The 20,961-nt window shown below is 48.1% G+C and overlaps 2 protein-coding genes and 1 long non-coding RNA gene across 3 annotated transcripts in view; 2 read left to right on the top strand and 1 right to left on the bottom strand.

The window, feature by feature from the left end:
• LOC149972966 (uncharacterized) overlaps positions 1–20,961 on the top strand; it is a 280,595-nt gene that overhangs the window by 102,336 nt on the left and 157,298 nt on the right. The window lies entirely within an intron of this gene.
• The window catches only part of LOC110499879 (staphylococcal nuclease domain-containing protein 1), a 319,253-nt gene that overhangs the window by 160,697 nt on the left and 137,595 nt on the right, over positions 1–20,961 (bottom strand). The window lies entirely within an intron of this gene.
• LOC110499875 (leucine-rich repeat-containing protein 4-like) lies at positions 11,507–16,960 on the top strand. The gene has a single exon (XM_021576933.3). It carries the CDS (start codon positions 13,534–13,536, stop codon positions 16,387–16,389), a length of 2,856 nt encoding a protein of 951 aa, XP_021432608.1. The 5' UTR covers positions 11,507–13,533; the 3' UTR covers positions 16,390–16,960.

Raw genomic sequence — 20,961 nt, 5'->3', positions numbered from 1 at the left:
ATCAATACACCCAGTCAATACAAAGATACAGCCGTCCTTCCTAACTCAGTTGCCGGGGGGGAAGGAAACCGCTCAAGGATTTTAACATGAGGCCAATGGTTACTTTAAAACAGTTTGAGTTTAATGAATGTGATAGGAAAAACTGAGGATGGATCAACAACATTGTAGCTACTCCACAGTATAAACATAGCCTGTAGAGAATGCAAATATTCCAAAACATAGCCTAAAACACAAGGCCAAATATACACTGGAGTTGCTTACCAAGACAACATTGAATGTTCCCGAAGTGGCCTAGTTACAGTTTTGACATATATCAGCTTGAAAATCTATCAATGATCTATCAATGATCAACAACAAACTTGACAGAGCTTGAATCATTTTTTTTTTTAAATAAAAGTGCAAATATCTAGTTGTGCAAAGCTCTAAGAGATTCAGAAAAACTTTGTTGTAATTGGTGCCGAAGGTGATTCTAGCATGTATCGACTCATGGGTGTGAATACTTATGTAAATGAGATATGCCTAATTAATTTTCAATAAATATGCAAATATTTCTAAAAACATGTTTTCACTTTGTCATTATGAGGTATTGTGTGTAGATGGGTTAGAATTTAAAAAACATTTAATCCATGTTGAATTCAGGCTGTAACAACAAAATGTGGATTAAGTGGAGGGGTATGAATACAGTGCCTTGCGAAAGTATTTGGCCCCCTTGAACTTTGCGACCTTTTGCCACATTTCAGGCTTCAAACAAAGATATAAAACTGTATTTTTTTGTGAAGAATCAACAACAAGTGGGACACAATCATGAAGTGGAACGACATTTATTGGATATTTCAAACTTTTTTAACAAAAACTGAAAAATTGGGCGTGCAAAATTATTCAGCCCCTTTACTTTCAGTGCAGCAAACTCTCTCCAGAAGTTCAGTTAGGATCTCTGAATGATCCAATGTTGACCTAAATGACTAATGATGATAAATACAATCCACCTGTGTGTAATCAAGTCTCCGTATAAATGCACCTGCACTGTGATAGTCTCAGAGGTCCGTTAAAAGCGCAGAGAGCATCATGAAGAACAAGGAACACACCAGGCAGGTCCGAGATACTGTTGTGAAGAAGTTTAAAGCCGGATTTGGATACAAAAAGATTTCCCAAGCTTTAAACATCCCAAGGAGCACTGTGCAAGCGATAATATTGAAATGGAAGGAGTATCAGACCACTGCAAATCTACCAAGACCTGGCCGTCCCTCTAAACTTTCAGCTCATACAAGGAGAAGACTGATCAGAGATGCAGCCAAGAGGCCCATGATCACTCTGGATGAACTGCAGAGATCTACAGCTGAGGTGGGAGACTCTGTCCATAGGACAACAATCAGTCGTATATTGCACAAATCTGGCCTTTATGGAAGAGTGGCAAGAAGAAAGCCATTTCTTAAAGATATCCATAAAAAGTGTTGTTTAAAGTTTGCCACAAGCCACCTGGGAGACACACCAAACATGTGGAAGAAGGTGCTCTGGTCAGATGAAACCAAAATTGAACTTTTTGGCAACAATGCAAAACGTTATGTTTGGCGTAAAAGCAACACAGCTGAACACACCATCCCCACTGTCAAACATGGTGGTGGCAGCATCATGGTTTGGGCCTGCTTTTCTTCAGCAGGGACAGGGAAGATGGTTAAAATTGATGGGAAGATGGATGGAGCCAAATACAGGACCATTCTGGAAGAAAACCTGATGGAGTCTGCAAAAGACCTGAGACTGGGACGGAGATTTGTCTTCCAACAAGACAATGATCCAAAACATAAAGCAAAATCTACAATGGAATGGTTCAAAAATAAACATATCCAGGTGTTAGAATGGCCAAGTCAAAGTCCAGACCTGAATCCAATCGAGAATCTGTGGAAAGAACTGAAAACTGCTGTTCACAAATGCTCTCCATCCAACCTCACTGAGCTCGAGCTGTTTTGCAAGGAGGAATGGGAAAAATGTTCAGTCTCTCGATGTGCAAAATTGATAGAGACATACCCCAAGCGACTTACAGCTGTAATCGCAGCAAAAGGTGGAGCTACAAAGTATTAACTTAAGGGGGCTGAATAATTTTGCACGCCCAATTTTTCAGTTTTTGATTTGTTAAAAAAGTTTGAAATATCCAATAAATGTCGTTCCACTTCATGATTGTGTCCCACTTGTTGTTGATTCTTCACAAAAAAAATACAGTTTTATATCTTTATGTTTGAAGCCTGAAATGTGGCAAAAGGTCGCAAAGTTCAAGGGGGCCGAATACTTTCGCAAGGCACTGTACTTTCTGAAGGCACTGTAGCATAGAACCCATCCAGGTCTAGGTTCATGGAAAATAAATGGGACTTATAATGTAGGCCAATGCTAGGTTAGCTGACAAAGGAAAATGCAGAAACCCAACTGTAGGCTATACAAATTCAATTTGCCCATCTTTCAAATATTTCTAAATAGAACTGAGGGAAGGTTCAAGAAAATTGCAAGCGATGCTTTCCAACATACTAACAGCATACTGTGGGCCAAACTGTGCTGATATGACTAGTATAGTTACTGTATCTGTCAGGCAATGGAGGATTACACACACACACACAGTAGCCCATCTACCGCCACACAGTGTGTCCTCTCCTCTACACTCATCTTTCTGGATCTCTCCGTTCCCGATACAAGCCGGCCAGCCGTGCCCACTTTAATCCCTGTAAGCTCTGGTAAAAATGCTAACATATGAGAAGGGATTTGGAGAATAGGAGTTTTGGGGCTAAATCTATGTGCATTAGACCTATCTGTGTGTGCGTCTCGATCTCACAAGCCCAGTGAAACAGTCTGGAGGGACTCCCAAGGTCTCTGATCTCCATGCCCTTTCCCATTCACACTTGTTTACTCCCTCTCTTTCCTCTTTATCTCTCCACTTCCCCCCTTGTTGCCATGCAGTAGTACATCTCTGCAGTAGTACATCTCTGCAGTAGTACATCTCTGCAGTAGTACATCTCTGCAGTAGTACATCTCTGCCAGGCCATCCATCAACAGTCTCTTTCCTGTCTACTTTTTCCTCAGCGCATGCTCCCTCCCGCTTTTTCACAACAGATTGTTGGAAGGAAGGAGTATTTTTAAGAACTCAATCAACGGCCATTTCTCCATCCCTGAGCTCTCAACACAGAGAGAGAGGCCCTGATAGAATGGCCAAACCTGTTATTGACTTCAACTTAGAAAGTGCTAGCCATTGCTTTTTTCCTTTCACTAGAGCTACTGAGCAGCCTGCCTGGCCGAGTCCAGTCAGCCCCACCTCTGGGGAAATCCCCAATTGCCTTGCAACAGAAAACACATTTAAGAAAGGTCACAGGCCCTGGTTTAAGGGGATTTATTCCTCTTTTCCGTCTTTCTCCCCCTCTCTTTTGGACGTCATATTCCACTCCTTTGCCGATTGACTCGCCTTCTCCCTCTCCATTGCTGTTTCTTTTATTCCCGGTGCTGCAAAGCTGCTAGGCTGGTTGAGTGTTCTGTGGAGGATTCTTGGAGTAGCTAAATGCGGTGTGGTTAACATGTCTGTATGACAGGCGTACGCACCAGATTAGACCCACTTAGCTTGTTTGGACAAATCCTCAGGTTTTAAAAGGGGAGGAGAGGAATGGAGATGAAATTTTAGAGAAACTGACTGCAGTAGGTTTGTACGAGGAGACTGGTTCAGATAGTCCATGCAGGAGTGGGGGTGGGAGTGTCAGAATCAGAATTAGGAGAAGTACCAATAAATACACAACAACCACATACGTGCACACACTTATTAAAACTTACATTTTCACACCTACTGCACCGACACACATGCAGCACACACACCTTTTTTCCCTGAACAGAAACTCCCAACAAATCTACCCCCCCCCCCCCCAAAAAAAAACAACAACATAGAAGCAGGTGATATCCCTCATCACCTTTGCGATGTACCAACTAACAGTGCCTGACTGTGCATGCTCACACCTCTCTGCATTAGCCTGTATTACAGCATCTTATCACATTGTTCCCCCACAGCCCTTTTGACTCATCTCCAGCCTAGTAGCCTGGGAACAGATTGTTCATTTGAATGGTAGCAGGGGCTTCAATCTGCCCGACGAGCTCCCAGTGTCTGAGGGCTACACTGAGCAGGAATACATTAAAGCGCCAAATGGCACCCTATTCCCTATATAGTACACTACTTTTGACCATGCCCCATGGTCTCTGGTCAAAAGTAGTGCACTATATAGGGAATAGGGTGCCATTTGGAATGCTAACCAGGTTACTTAGAGGGAAAGTTGACCTGTAATGAAATCAAAATTGGGAATATTAGAGGATAAGTCACAGGCTTCTCTGGGTTCTCCATCTAGGCTAGCTACCTTCCTCACTGGCTGAAACTCTAGAAAGAGGTAATATCTGTGAAATGTTCTGTATCTTCCTGCAGAAGGGATTTGTGACAGACAGGAACACACACACACAGACCCAGAGACAGGCTGTGGGCATTGAACTCAGTCTGACCATTGTTGATAGTCTGGCATATATCTGTGACGGATTTTGGGGATGAAAGCTGTTCTTCTGTCCCGATCTAACCTGCCTCCCCTCCCCTCCTAATCCTCCCACATGGTTTCTGATGGAGTTTCCACGCTTACCCTGCCGTTTCATGGAAGACTGTGGGAAACTGGAGGTAAGTAGAGAATGGAATTTTGGAGACAGAAGCTAGCATCTCATGACAGTGAGGCAAGGTACAAAGGTGTTAACACAATGTCACAACTGGATGTGTGGAAAAACCCTCCACATTAAAATGTTGACATAGCATGTATTTCAGTGGTCACGTTTAAAGAGTTCGCTAGGCAGAGACCATAAAACAGTTTGGACAGAATATTAGACTAACTCTTAGAGGCTTTCTTTACCACGGTTGTGCTGCAATGGAGAATGTGCTCAGCTAGCCAGCAAACTCAGAGAGAGAGACAGGCAAGTTTCATTTTCACCAGCCCCTGAAAAGGATTGGGAGAACAGGGAGATTGAGAGAGTAGGGCAGAGTACCCAGAGTAACCCCCCACCACCCACACGTCCTCTGCTCCCAAGCAGCTAAAAGTCAGGGAGATTTAAGGCCTCTCATGGTTGGGCATTAACATGTCTTTACCCAGGGAGCTGAGAATGGAGCCCTCTCTATTTACAGCCCGCTAGCCCGTCAGGTGGTTGGCAAGGCGACACAGTGAGGGATAATGCGCACGCCACGACGCTTCCGGAATCTTAATGGAGCCTCCTCGACCAATGACGTGGCCGGGATAGACGGCGGGGGAATTTGCATATGGTAGAATGGGGGAGCAACAGGGGGTTGGCCCCACCCCCTTGGTACCGGATGCCAGGGAGAGCACTGGTTGGATGCGTTCCTAAATGTGACAGTGTGTGTGTGTGTGTGTGCCCCAGAACATTAACACAAAACACTTTGGCTAATTACACCACTAAATATCTAAAAGGTCACACTAAAAGAAACACAAGAGGACTAAATCCAAACATTGTTAGGCTAAACTACACACAATTGACCTTCAAATCTCACGACCACAAACGCTATGCTTCAGATGTGCAACAAGCCATATCAAAAAAGATATGATGATTCTCAAATCCCAAAACTGAATTTGGGCGACTTCAATAGTCTTTTCATTAAATGTTTGTCTGCCAGGCTATTTAGAAGGCTTTTAACAGGCGATGATGATGATGATCACTGGGTTGGCTACTTTAAGCCTGCTTTCTTCCACATCCAGCTGACATGAGGCTAGCTAATCCACTAGCTCTGGCGGGGCTACAAACTGGCCCCAAACATAATGAAGGTCATTAGTCTATAAACAATGGCTATTGTGTGAGCTGCTGTAGCACACTAGGGGGATGAAAGGAGAGAGAGGGGGAGGGTAGATCGAGAGCGAAAGATAGAGATGAGGAGGAAGAGGGGAGAAAGAGGTAGAGATCAACAGGGTGAGAGAGGGAGAGAGAGACAAAAAGGGGGAGTTGAAGTGTGGATTCACTTAGACTGAACCCTTAAGCCCCCAATAACATGTCACACATGTACCACGTCTCACACTCCCACACCATCTGGGCAAATACAATTAACCACTGACTGGCCTTCAAATATTAGACCACGCACTAATACACTGTTAGGAAGGAGATGAGAGTGTGAGAGAGACAAGAGACAGACAAGGGGCCACACAGGTTGAGTTGAGATTATCTATGGTGGGTTAAATTCACCTAATGTCATTTAACTGACAGCTTAACGTGATAAAATAAAACTCACATTGAACCCAACCCAGGTGGATTACAGAAGTCTAATCTAGAATATTTAATCTAGTTGCAATGTAGCATATGTCTGGGTGTGTGTACAGGTGTGTGTGTGTGTGTGTGTGTGTGTGTGTGTGTGTGTGTGTGTGTGTGTGTCCATTGTATGCTGGACAACTGCCAGCTGTCACACTGGCGCGTGTGTATGGTGTGTGTAGTGAGAATAATGATTAATGGTAAAATCCCTCACACGCGGTTTAAGCTCTCTCGCCAGGGTGGCGGCGGTCTTTGTGGGTGTAATCTCTCCCAGAATTAATTCCTGGAAATTGAAATGAAAAATAGGAAAAGAAGTGTCCGACCCCTGTCCTCTTCCCCAAGGTCAGTCAGTGTGTGTTCCCTCCTCTGAAAAATAATACTAAAACTAGCAGAGGATGGAAAACTGAAAGTCTGGGGGGGGAGAGAGAGAGCGAGAGAGTGAGAGAGAGAGAGAGACGGGGACAAAGTTCCCAGCGGAGGGCTGGGCAGTGGGCTGGAGAAATGGTTAAACCCAGTTAACTGGGGATGAGGCTGAGCAGAACTGATGAGAGAGAGGACTGTGGTCTCCCTAGATACTGTAGAGGTGAAGGACACACACCCAAACACTATGAACACACACAGCTAACGCAAAAATAAATGAGCACATACAAACTCAGAAAACACACACACAGAAGCAGAGACGTCTTTCCCCAAGCACACACGCCTTTCAGGCTCACAGGCGCTATAGCAGCCAGGTCACCCATGATACAAGTCAGTATCCCACGTCCATCCATGTCTGAGGATGTCGGGAGATGATGTAGAAACCAGCCACTAGGGGCAACTGTGAGGGCTGTTACCTTCAAGTTTGGTTTTGCTAGGGCATTGGGGACGGCAGATGGGAGTAAGCATCTGCCTCTGATTCCAAAGGTAATAAGATAGAATCCAACAATAGAAAGTTGCATTCTATATTTTTGCACAGATTTTTTCGGAGCAATTACTTTGTCAAAAGCAATTTGCCGGACAGAAAAAGGGGCAGTGATTTGAAACTTTTAGGTCCATTAGAATTTTAAAATAATTTCCATATAGTTTTGGACATTCAAGAGTGACCTGGACCATAACCCAAAATAATACATTTCCCAATATTGTTTGTATATATTTTACTCAAATCTCCCCCGGGCAGGATTGAATGGGCTCGTATGTTGCCCACCCCTGCTCTTTAGCCTACACTCTCAAACTAAACAGAACGCACACAAATCCTCATTTCTGGCGAGGGCTGTGCAATGACATAATATTCATTAGATCTATCATCCTGCTACTGTGTACAGTATATAATCAGATTAGCATTAGGGATATACGGCAGGACATATACTCATTGGTCCTCTCGCTCCCTCATCTCATATCTCACACAAACACACAGCTGACCTACATGCGACTGGTAGCATCCCAGACTCGCTGGCTGTAGCCCCAAGGCCTGGGTTCTGCACCACGCACTCCACAAACACACACACACGTCTACCCTTGAAACGCTAACTGACTGGCAGACCCACCGTGCCAAAAAGTGGGTCGCCTCGTGCCCACAAACCACGCCGGGCGGTCCAGGGCATTCGAGGCAGCAGCAGGCACGTTAGGGCTAGCGGGCATGAGAGGGTGGCATGGTGGTGGTCAGGCAGTTAAGTCTTTCAACGTTAGAAGCCGTCAGGGGCCGACCACAACTCAACCAGGCTCCCTTCTGCCATTATGGATCACCGTAACGTCATATGACCACCAGCACTGCTTGGCCAGTGCTTTAGCACAACCAGAAATATATCAACATTATTTACGGGGGGGGGGGGGGCAGAACTAGAGCCTATCAGAGCAGAGCTGCCATTTTGGGTAAATTCAATGTGGCATTAGGGGGAACTGTTTCAGTGAGTCAATCCAGGGCAGGCTACAAGGAGAGGAGCCTACCAACTACCAGCTGTGGTCATTATGGGTTGATGGGTCATTTTGGTAAGGAATTCTCGTATGAGACCCTTGGGTCAAACGCAACACACACACACTGTTCCCGCTCTGAACAGACAGAGCGCTTGCCAGTACCACTGCTCACCTCATCCACACACAACATTACATTTGGGCTTGGCCCATTATAACAGAAGGGCAATTGACATTGCAGGCTGATGTTGTGACTGGGTTCATGGAGCTGTGCAGATTATCCCGGGTTAGGTCTTCCGGCTGTGTGTGTGTGTGTGTGTGTGTGTGTGTGTGTGTGTGTGTGTGATTTCAGAGCCAAAATCAACTAAACTCAGCAAAAAAAATAAACATCCTCTCACTGTCAACTGCGTTTATTTTCAGCAAACTTAACATGTGTAAACATTTGTATGAACATAAGATTCAACAACTGAGACATAAACTGAACAAGTCTCACAGACATGTGACTAACAGAAATGGAATAATGTGTCCCTGAACAAAGGGGGTCAAAATCAAAAGTAACAGTCAGTATCTGGTGTGGTCACCAGCTGCATTAAGTCCTGCAGTGCATCTCCTCCTCATGGACTGCACCAGATTTACCCGTTCTTGCTGTGAGATGTTACCCCACTCTTCCACCAAGGCACCTGCAAGTTCCCAGACATTTCAGGGGGGAATGGCCCTAGTCTTCACCCTCTGATCTAACAGGTCCCAGACGTGCTCAATGGGATTGAGATCCGGGCTCTTCGCTGTCCACGGCAGAACACTGACATTCCTGTCTTGCAGGAAATCACACACAGAATGAGCAGTATAGCTGGTGGCATTGTCATGCTGGAGGGTCATGTCAGGATGAGCCTGCAGGAAGGATACCACATGAGGGAGGAGGATGTCTTCCCTGTAACGCACAGCATTGAGATTGCCTGCAATGACAACAAGCTCAGTCCGATGATGCTGTGACACACCGCCCCAGAGCACAGGCCTCAGTGTAACGCTCATTCCTTCGACGATAAACGCAAATCCAACCATCATCCCCGGTGAGACAAAACCGCGACTCGTCAGTGAAGAGCACTTTTTGCCAGTCCTGTCTGGTCCAGTGACGGTGGGTTTGTTAGGCGACGTTGTTGCCGGTGATGTCTAATGAGGACCTCCCTTATCAGTTGTAATTCTATGTTCTGAACCAGGGTTCCCCAGCTGGTGGCCAAGTGACTTCATGGATTTTCTGGGCAAAAAAATTATAAATGAACAAAAGTTTTGTTGGACATAAAATATTCATTTGAATTTTGGAAATATTTTCCAAATTATCCCCAAGTGTGATCGTATACAAATGTAAGCAAGGTTTGAAATGATCATGTTTTAGTCAAATATTATATCTTCTTGCGTTCAATGCGCAGCCTACAAATCATTTGTACTTATGTTCCAGCCCCAAGACCATCCACAAAAACACATCTGTGTCTAGTTGAGGAATCCCTGTTGTACACACACCAAGAAGACCCTGCACGGTGGCCTGATGTGCTCCAAGCAGCAGTCAGCAGCATCCCACTCTCCGACCAGGGGCCAGACCCCTGACTAATCACCATTCACTCACATCACTTTGAGGAGAGAGGGAGAGGAAGAGGTGGGAGCGAGAGAGGGAGTTGAAGGGAGAGAGAATAGTGGGGAAAGGAAGGAGTCAGATATTCTTCCCTGTTCCTGGGAAATGGAGGAGAGAGAGAGCGAGAGAAATAGGGAGACCGAGAGAGAGAGAGTCAGAAGGAGAGAGAGGGAGACAGAGACAGAGAGAGAGAAAGGGAAAGAGCAAGCAAGAGGGAGAGAGAGCAAAAGAGAGAGAACGAGAGAGAGAAAGAGAGACCGTAGATATAGTAAAATCATTCATCAAAAAGAGGTGTGTTTATCATCGAAATCAGAGCGACTCTTCTCTCTGTCCCTCTCTCTCTATCACTTCTGTCCCTCTCTTTATCTCTCCCTCCCTCTCACTTCTCTGTCCCTCTTCATCTCTCCCTCCCCCTTTCACTTCTTCGTCCCTCTCTCTTCATCTCTCCCTCCCTCTCACTTCTCTCTGTCCCTCTCTCTCTATCACTTCTGTCCCTCTCTTTATCTCTCCCTCCCTCTCACTTCTCTCTGTCCCTCTCTCTCTATCACTTCTGTCCCTCTCTTTATCTCTCCCTCCCCCTTTCACTTCTCTGTCCCTCTTCATCTCTCCCTCCCCCTTTCACTTCTTCGTCCCTCTCTCTTCATCTCTCCCTCCCTCTCACTTCTCTCTGTCCCTCTTCATCTCTCCCTCCCTCTCCCTCTCACTTCTCTCTGTCCCTCTCTTCATCTCACTTCTCTCTGTCCACCTCTCTTAATCTCCCTCCCTCTTTCACTTCTCTGTCCACCTCTCTTAATCTCCCTCCCTCTTTCACTTCTCTCTGTCCACCTCTCTTAATTTCCCTCCCTCTTTAACTTCTCTGTCCACCTCTCTTAATCTCCCTCCCTCTTTCACTTCTCTGTCCACCTCTCTTAATCTCCCTCCCTCTTTCACTTCTCTGTCCACCTCTCTTAATCTCCCTCCCTCTTTCACTTCTCTCTGTCCACCTCTCTTAATTTCCCTCCCTCTTTAACTTCTCTGTCCACCTCTCTTAATCTCCCTCCCTCTTCCACTTCTCTCTGTCCACCTCTCTTAATCTCCCTCCCTATTTCACTTCTCTGTCCACCTCTCTTAATCTCCCTCCCTCTTTCACTTCTCTGTCCACCTCTCTTAATCTCCCTCCCTCTCACTTCTCTCTGTCCACCTCTCTTAATTTCCCTCCCTCTTTAACTTCTCTGTCCACCTCTCTTAATCTCCCTCCCTCTTTCACTTCTCTGTCCACCTCTCTTAATCTCCCTCCCTCTTTCACTTCTCTGTCCACCTCTCTTAATCTCCCTCCCTCTTTCACTTCTCTCTGTCCACCTCTCTTAATTTCCCTCCCTCTTTAACTTCTCTGTCCACCTCTCTTAATCTCCCTCCCTCTTCCACTTCTCTCTGTCCACCTCTCTTAATCTCCCTCCCTATTTCACTTCTCTCTGTCCACCTCTCTTAATCTCTCTGTCCCCATCTTTTTCACTTCCTCATTCTCTACCTCACTCAACAGTAGAACATCTCCCGCCATCCAGTCCTCAAAATGTCCCAGGGCCCAGAGCACACGTGTGCACGCGCACACACGTCAGGCAGGATACACTCACTCTACATTGACCTTCTGACGGAGAGAGAGAGCGAGCGCGAGAGAGAAAAAAGATGAGTAGACAGGCAAACGAGGAGAGAGAGCAAGAGCAATGGCTTGAGTGAGACGGGAGAGGGGAGAGGAACAGGGTAGAATATATGAGAGAGAGAGAGAGAGAGAGAGAGAGAGAGAGAGAAGAGAGAGAAGAGAGAAGAGAAGGAGAAAGAAAGAGGGGGAGAGTGGATTAGTTAATGCACAAAAACACTGCATCAAACCAATGCACTGCTCCGAGCAGGATGCGTCAGCAGTACATTCACGTTTCCCACTCAAGGACAAAAGAGAAAGAGCAACAGAGTGAACAAGCGAATGAAAGAGAGAGAGTGAGAGCAGCCTTGCACCACACTGGCACCAGAAAAACGTGCCGGAATAACCTGAGCAGCAGGATTAACACCGGGGCTGCAGGGGTTAAAATCGTGTTGCCGTGGGGACACGCTGCCGTTTTCTCCAGTTCACCTGGGAAGCGCTTTATTCTCCTCTAAACCAGGGAGCCAGAGAGAGAAACAAGAGAGAGAGAAAGAGAGGACAGTGGAAGCTAACACGGTTGAAAGGCTTCGCTCTGGCACACACAAAGGACTGAGTGCTTTGAGCTTGGCCACTACCTCAGGACACTGCGGGGGCTGAGAAGAACGGGAGAGGGGGAGAGAGAGAGAAAGAGATACACATCCCCGCTCTCGCTCATCTGCTGCTACAGCGGATCTGTTTTCCTCATCGATGCTGCTATAACATTCACGCCTGTGTCCCGCTCGGCTCTCTCTTGCTTCACTCTCCTATTCTGCCGCGCGGTGAAGAAAAAAAGGGATTGAAAACAGGAGCGAGAAAGAGACAGAGGGAGATGGCGCTTTAGCCTCTTTTTGCTGTGCTGATATTGCTGCTGAATCTACTCTACGCCCCCCTCCCTCTCTCAACTCTGTTACAAACCCCCACCCACCCTCGGAAGAAATTGACGGATTATTGGGAAGTGCGCGGGAGGCAGGCTGCAGCTGCTGTGTGTGTGTGTGTGTGTGTGTGAGCGCCGCTGCTGGCGAGCCGTGTTTGCGTGCTGCTGTGCTGGAGCGCAGAGCTAGTTAAGAGGAGAAATAAGCTAATGACCGCAGTGTGTGTCGCGTAGCCTTTTCAACCCTGCAGAGCGCTACAGAAATCAAGTGGACACGACTCGACACACAAAGAGAGAGAGAGAGAGAGAGAGAGAGAGAGAGAGGGTAGACTGACTGACTGACCACCAAAAAATAGAAAGAGCCAAGGGAAAGGAAAGGGGGGGTCCTGTCCCCCCCCCCTTCAAACAAAAGGGGAAGAAATTTGAAAGGACTGTGGAATTTTTCTTCTTCTTCCTCCTTAACCCCCCCCTCCCTCTACCCTGAAACCCCCACCCATTTTTCTTCTCTGCCTTGGGTTTTCAGAGTGCGGAGTGTGTGTGTCGGTGAGCACGCGTTTGTGCTATGGAGACTTGGAGAAGGCGTTCGGCGGAAACATCGAGCGGCGGATTCCAAGGACAAGCGGGAGAAGAGCAGCCGAGAGCGAGCGAGCGTGTACTGCTATAGGAGCCTGACTGGATTCCTACCCATCTAAAACACAAGCTTCGGATGGGCCTTCACATCTTTTCCTTCTTCGGATGATGTTCGCTTGTGTGGAATTATAAAAAGGGGCCATTTTGGCAAAGAATCTTCACTTCATTTGCTTCTAACAGAGCAGAAATAAAATTCTTTATTTCTCTGCTCCTTGGATATATACCCGATTTAAACACTCTGTGATTGACAAACAATCCCGTAAGGACCTGTAAAAAAAAAAAACGCTTGAGGTAGGTGTCTAGCATTTCCAACCCTATTTCAATCATCTCCATCTCCTATTCTATATTTTCTCTGAAACATTTAAGAGCAGTTGCCCTCCCCCCTCCAGTAGTGTCCATGGAAAAGAGAGCCAGAGTCTTGCTTAATCCGGGGTAGGGCCAGCCCTCTCCACCCTCCCCTTATACCTCACCCCCCCCTCCCACTTTCGACCACCAACCCATTCAACCAACCGACCCCCCCCCCCCAACCCTCTCCCCCCGGACGATGCTGAATTATGAGCGTGCCACATCATGAGTCTCCTGGGGCGGGTAGCTGTGCGTCGAGCCACCCTGCTCTGTGTTGTGTTCCTGATGGCGCGAGCGTGGAGCAGCGCCTCTCTGGCTATGGCGGGGGCAGCAGCGCCAGGCCCTCAGGGCTGCCCACCGCAGTGCTCGTGTAGTAGCCAGCTGAGCAAAGTGGTGTGCACTCGGCGCGGCCTCACTCGCGTGCCCCCGGGAATCCCCGCCAACACGCGCCACCTCAACCTGATGGAGAATGCAATTGGAGAGGTGCAGGCCGACACCTTCCGACACCTGCACCACCTTGAGGTTCTGCAGCTGGGCCGCAACGCCATCCGGCAGATCGAGGTGGGCGCCTTCAATGGCCTCACCAGCTTAAACACGCTGGAGCTATTTGACAACCGGCTAACTGGGGTGCCCAGTGGTGCCTTTGAGTACCTGTCCAAGCTCAGGGAATTATGGCTGAGGAATAACCCCATTGAGAGCATCCCTTCGTATGCCTTCAACCGAGTGCCCTCGCTCATGCGTTTGGACCTGGGCGAGCTGCGCAAGCTGGATTTCATCTCCGATGGCGCCTTTGAGGGCCTGCACAACCTCAAGTACCTCAACCTGGGCATGTGCAACATCCGGGGGGAGATGCCCAATCTAAGCCCCCTGCTGGGCCTGGAGGAACTGGAGATCTCGGAGAACCTCTTCTCCGAAATCAAGCCAGGCTCCTTCCGGGGCCTGCGCTCACTCAAGAAGCTGTGGGTGATGAATTCGCAGATTGGTGTGATCGAGCGCAACGCCTTTGACGACCTGAGCTCGCTGGTGGAGCTCAACCTAGCCCACAACAACCTGAGCGCCCTGCCACACGACCTGTTCTCCCCCCTCAGGTACCTAGTGGAGCTGCACCTCCACCACAACCCCTGGAACTGTGGCTGTGAAGCCATGTGGCTGGCGCGATGGCTGCGAGAGTATATCCCTACCAATTCTACCTGCTGTGGCCGATGCCACGCGCCGGCCCACATGCGGGGCCGCCAGCTGGTGGAGTTGGACCGGGGGGAGACCGGCGTGCTGCAGTGCTCTGCCCCCTTCATAGGTGACGCGCCAAGAGACTTGAATATTTCGGCAGAGCGCGTAGCGGAGCTCCGTTGCCGGACTGCGCCAATGTCCTCGGTTCGGTGGCTGCTGCCCAATGGGACTGTCCTGACGCACGCCTCGGCCCACCAGCGGATCGCCGTGCTCAATGATGGCACACTCAACTTCTCCAACGTGCTGGCGGCTGACACAGGCACCTACACCTGCATGGTGTCCAACGCGGCCGGCAACTCAAACGCCTCGGCCTACCTCAACGTGAGCGCGGCTGAACTCAACACGTCCAACCTCAGCTACTTCACCACGGTGACCGTGGAAGTGCCGGGACCCACCACGGAGATGCCCAAGCCCACAACGAGTGCCCCTAACACTGGTAGGGGGGCTGGAGGAGAAGCAGGGGGAGGTGCGGTGGGCGCTGGCACCACCACCACCGCCTCGCCCTCCCTCTTTCAGCCCGTCTTCATCTCTACTCCCACCGTTCTGCTCCAGAACACCGAGGGCCAGCCAGGCGCCCGACCATCCTCCGTTCCTGCCTCCAAGTCCGCCACGGTCAAGCCACCCGACACAGTCCCCAGCCTGGACGAGATGATGAAAACCACCAAGATCATCATCGGCTGCTTCGTAGCCGTCACGCTACTGGCCGCCGTCATGCTCATCGCCTTCTACAAGCTGAGGAAGCGCCACCAGCAGCGGAGCACAGTGGCAGCCGCCCGTACAGTAGAAATCATCCAGGTGGACGAGGAGGACCTGCCGCCGCCTGCTTCTGCTGCCAACGAGATCCGAGACCACACGCTGCCCGAGATACGAGACCACACGCTGCCCGAGATACGAGACCACAACAGCATCCAAAAACTGGATTATATCAGCCACAAAACAGACTATGGCTTCCCCAAACCCAAAGCTGACTACAAGGGGGACTACACAATCCACATGCCCAAACCAGACTACATTATACACAAGCCCAAGGCTGAGTACACCACCTATAAACCAACCGTGGACTACACTACCCACAAATCTACAGTGGAATATAGCACCCACAAATCTACACCAGATTTTAGCCTTCATAGACCAAAGGCTGACTATAGCCCATTCAGACCGGAATATAGCACTCACAAGCAGCCGAAAACGGACTATAGCCCCTTCAAACCCGACTACAGTACTCACCCGAGAACACCTAAAGCAGATTATAGCCCATTTAAACCGGATTATAGCAGTAGTACTCACCCGAGAACACCTAAAGCAGATTATAGCCCCTTCAAACCGGATTATGGCACTCATCCAAAACCCAAACCGGACTGTAGCCCATTCAAACCTGACTACAGCACTCACCCACGACCTAAACCAGACTACAGCCCTTACAAACCTGACTACAGCACTCAGTCCAAATCCAAACCGGAGTACATTACACACAAATCCAAACCGGAGTACAGTACACACAAATCCAAACCCGACAACAGTCAATACAAACCCAAATCAGAACACACCCCCAAGGGCGCGCCGGACTACATCGTCTTCAAATCAGGCTACAACAGCCCCCACAAACAGGATTATGGCAACCAGAAACCCAAAATGGATTCCAGTCCCCACAAAGCAGACCATCACAAGGTGGACTACCGCACCCTCAAGCCCAAATACAACACGTACAAGCCAGCAGGACATGGGGCTAAATGGACAGAGAACAACATTGGGAACTCTCTCCCTCGAACCTTGCCCAGCGCCATCACAAACCTCCCTGAGCCCTTTGTCATAAAAACTCACACCAAGGAGAAGGTTCAGGAGACTCAGATTTAAAGCCCCCCACACAACCCCCCACCCACCCCCCAGGCAAGTCCCAATCCCCATAGCCACCCCTCTCTTCTCATAACAACATGCAATAGAATGCACAACGGGGGAAAAGACAGGAACTTTCTTTTTTGTACAGAGTGCAAAACTTAAAAAGACTGAACATTTCTTGTTGTACATGCTTATAAATAAATCTATATATGAAACTATTGAAAGTACCATGGACTGGTGATAGAGAAGCATATTATATTAAAAATAAATACATTGAAACTATTTTCTAACTTGTAACTTCTATTTAAAAAGACGAGTTGTTTAACATACTGTCTTGACTTTGAGAAATGAGGGTAGACTTGTTAAAATAAAAAAGAAGAGGCATTGTGATTTTTAATTAAAAAACCAATGCTACAGAGAATGCAGTGAAAAGAGAAAAAACATTTATACTGAGAAGACTTTCTTTAAGAAAAAAAAAGGTCAGTGTTTGATCTTTACAGGTTTATCTTGTAAAAGCACCATGAATTTGTATTGTGCCAAATGTTACAAATGCAATAAAAAATGATTTTTGGAGAGAGAAAAAAAGAAACAGAGAGAGATGACGTTTTGTTCTCCTGGTGTACTGTAGCGAACAGCCAAACGCTTCAGACACTGCAGTAAGACTCTGCAGCTATACTTTAACCCTGCGTGTGCTGGGTGACTCACACAGAATCAATCACAGCACAGAAGTGCCTGCTGCTGTTTTTAATAACACTTGATATGCCCGTGTGTCGAGGCAGGTGGGGGAAGCTATGTTTAGTACGCATAACATTAGTCAATGACATGGTACTTAATCAAGGTGTGGCCCATTTCAAAGCGGGTACTAGATTTGTCCCGTTTTCATGAAGTTCTCCAAATGCATGGAACCCATGAGAAAAGCTTTTAAATGGCCTCTATTTAAACAGGGGTATTTGAAGTGCTCCCCAGTGATATGTATGAGATTGCACTGTGGTCATGTCAATGAATGATTGCATGTGTGTAAAGATATGAAGGTGTAGGGTGTGATATGGTGTGCTAACTTGAGGGGGTTGTTTTCTATGTGCTTGACTTCGAGTGGTCAGAGAGGTGTTTTTCACTACCAGACTTGTGGATGTACGAGACAGACCCTGGTGATGTGAGCACACACACTTTCCTCTTGGCCCCCAAAACATCTCATTTCTCTTTTCATTGCATTCCCCCAGCTGTTGTGGCTTCATCAGTCAGCGACGGTTTTATGAGGACAAATGCTGTGGGTCTCGCCGTTAACTGTGCATTCTTCATCTTCAACAATCTCCCTCTCCATCTTAACATAGCCGTAACCTAGCTCCCCCCTAGACCTGACCTGGAGAGATGACATGTACACCAGGTCGTTAGCGTCTGTGGACAGCTCAAACTGGCTAACAGCGTGTGGTTTTTTATAGAGACGGTTGTTTTGACTATCGGTGTAAGGAGTGACACGTACAGAACAGAGGCCTCTCTTTCTTTACCAAGACGCACGCTGGCTTTCAGCGGGACGCCGGAGCATTAACAACCGGTCGACAGGGCCCCCGGCGCCACAGCTCATTAAAATGCAAGAAAAGAGAAAAAAAAGATCAGACAAAAACAGAACAAAAACAAATTGGGGGCATCTTATTAAGCAGTAAAAGGGAGTATTAATAGGAGCTGGTATCGACGACCAGGGCATATTGCTCACTGTGTCTGAGTGATTAAACTCTGATTGGTCTATAATTTACACAGCCTGGACGGACACACACCTCGTGATTAAAACTCTTCCCACAAAAATAAAAAAAATACTGGTGGCGAGGTAGTGTCACAGCAGCCCGGTCACCGGCCAAGCCCCAGCAGCCATTAAACGTCACACACTGTCCCCTCTGTCAACGGTTTACGTAACCGAGGCGGTAATGGGAGGACGGTGCAAGATTGTCTCGGAGGGATCCGACTATTTCCTCTCTACTCCTATTTATTTGTGATAGAGAGAGAGGAGAGAGAAAGAGAGGAGAGAGAAAGAGAGGAGAGAGAAAGAGGAGAGAGAGAGAGAGAGAGGAGAGAGAAATAGGAGAGAAAGAGAGGAGAGAGAAAGAGAGAGAGGAGAGAGAAAGAGAGAGAGGAGAGAGAAGAGGGAGAGAGAGGAGAGAGAAGAGAGAGGAGAAAGAAAGGGAGGGAGGGAAGGAAAGGGGGAGAGGCTGATATACTCATCTCTGCGCTGCACCATGCAGTAAGAGCATAAGAGAGCAGAGAGAGAGCAGAGAGAGAGCAGAGACAGAGCAGAGATAGCAGAAAGAGAGAGAGAGAGAGAGAGACAGAGCAGAGATAGCAGAGAGACAGAGCAGAGATAGCCGAGAGAGGGAGAGCAGAGATAGCAGACAGACAGAGCAGAGATAGCAGAGAGACAGAGCAGAGATAGCAGAGAGAGAGAGAGAGCTGAGGCAGAGCAGAGATAGCAGAGATAGAGAGAGCTGAGGCAGAGCAGAGATAGCAGAGAGAGAGAGCTGAGGCAGAGCAGAGATAGCAGAGAGAGAGACAGATGAGAGAGAGACAGATAGCAGAGAGACAGAGATAGAACAGAGATAGCAGAGAGAGAGAGAGCTGAGGCAGAGCAGAGATAGCAGAGAGACAGAGAAGAGATATCAGAGAGAGACAGAGCAGAGATAGCAGAGAGAGAGAGAGAGAGAGCTGAGGCAGCTTTTGATGTGTCTAACCTGCAGTCAGGGCCCGTCAGAGTGATGTGTGTATGTGGGGGTGGTGGTTCTGGGAATTTAGAGAGAGAGATGGAGGGGAGGGGGGGGGGGGCTTAGAGAGAGGGGCCCTCTCCAATCCAAAGAGACAGAGATTAGGAGGGGGGTTTGATACATACACACGCAAACCGATTAATATATCCTTCACAAACACAAAGTTAAAATATCCCTGCCTCTCTCACACTCAGACACATAGCCCACATTTACTTAGATTACACACAGATGCACACAACCATATGCACACTGCCACTGAGCTGATAAGCAGACAAAAAACCTCTCTTAAACCCAAATACTTAGAGAACCTGAATCCCACACACTGTCACTGATGCAAACATATCGCTGGCACACAAACAGTAACAAAACCTTACATATAGACAGCTCAAACAAACATCCCAGCCATTTCACCTCACACAAAGCCATACATGTTGTGCCCATGCATGACCTTGTACTATCGACCCTTGAAGCACCCCCCCCCAAATACAGGCTTCTGCAGTGAACTTTAGGCCAACGCTGGTCACTTAAGCAAGGATCAGACATGATCAATTCAAAACGCATCTCCCCCTATCTCTTTCTCTCGCTCCCTCTCCCCCTCTCTCAGTAACTCACGGCCTTAAGGGACTGTGTGTCAACGTGCAGGGCTGGCTAAGGGACAGCATCTGACGGGCACTGTGGTGTGTCAAATCAAAATTTCTTTGTCACATGCTTGGTAAACAGGTGTAGACTGACAGTGAAATGTGTGCGTTTGCTTTGTTGCATATGGGAGCATGCATATGCATGTGCCTGTGCGTGTCTGTGTATGTGCCCCTGTGTGCGTATGCATGTGGGTGTGTGTGTCAGCAGTGATTTGTGCTGTGGTTACTTCATGGGTAGGGACAGCGGGGGGAGCTGTGGCGACATGGGGGGGGGGCTTGGAAAACAAGGGTAGGGCCAGCGGGGGAAGCTGTGGCGACATGGGGGGGCTTGGAAAACAAGGGTAGGGACAGCGGGGGGAGCTGTAGCGACATGGGGGGGGCTTGGAAAACAAGGGTAGGGACAGTGGGGGGAGCTGTGGCGACATGGGGGGGGCTTGCAAAACAAGGGTAGGGGCAGCGGGGGGAGCTGTGGCGACATGGGGGGGGCTTGGAAAACAAGGGTAGGGGCAGCGGGGGGGGCTGTGGCGACATGGGGGGGGCTTGGAAAACAAGGGTAGGGACAGCGGGGGGAGTTGTGGCGACATGGGGGGGGGCTTGCAAAACAATCGTAGCCGCTTCATCCAGTCCATTTCATCTCCATCGAGAGACAGAATTTGTCATTGTTTCTCCGGTGTGATGGTTAGAGCAAGAAATTGGTTTGACAATGTGATAGTGTGTGAGAGCCACAATGTAGCATTCCTAATTGTCACTGGAGTGTGCTGAATGCAAGAGACAGGAGAGAGAGAGAGAGACAGTAGAGAGAGAGAGAGACAGAAGAGAGAGAGAGAGAGAGAGAGACAGAAGAGAGAGAGAGAGAGAGACAGTAGAGAGAGAGACAGTAGAGAGAGAGAGAGAGAGACAGTAGAGAGAGAGAGAGTAGAGAGAGAGAGAGAGAGAGAGAGAGAGAGAGAGAGAGAAGAGAGAGAGAGACAGTAGAGAGAGACAGTAGAAAGAGAGACAGTAGAAAGAGAGACAGTAGAAAGAGAGAGCGAGAGAGAGAGAGAGACAGTAGAAAGAGAGACAGTAGAAAGAGAGAGCCCGAAAGGATGAAGAAAGTAGAGAGGAGAGAGATAAATGAACAGTTTATCATAGCAGGAAAATAATCCTGCAGCAACAGACAATTATTATGAATGAATGGTGAATCTCGCTTCACCATCTGGCAGGCC

Source organism: Oncorhynchus mykiss, chromosome 21 (genome assembly GCF_057628025.1).
Source record: "Oncorhynchus mykiss isolate SJ-2025 chromosome 21, ASM5762802v1, whole genome shotgun sequence".
Lineage (NCBI taxonomy): Eukaryota > Metazoa > Chordata > Actinopteri > Salmoniformes > Salmonidae > Oncorhynchus > Oncorhynchus mykiss.
This window is presented reverse-complemented; position numbering and strand designations above follow the sequence as displayed.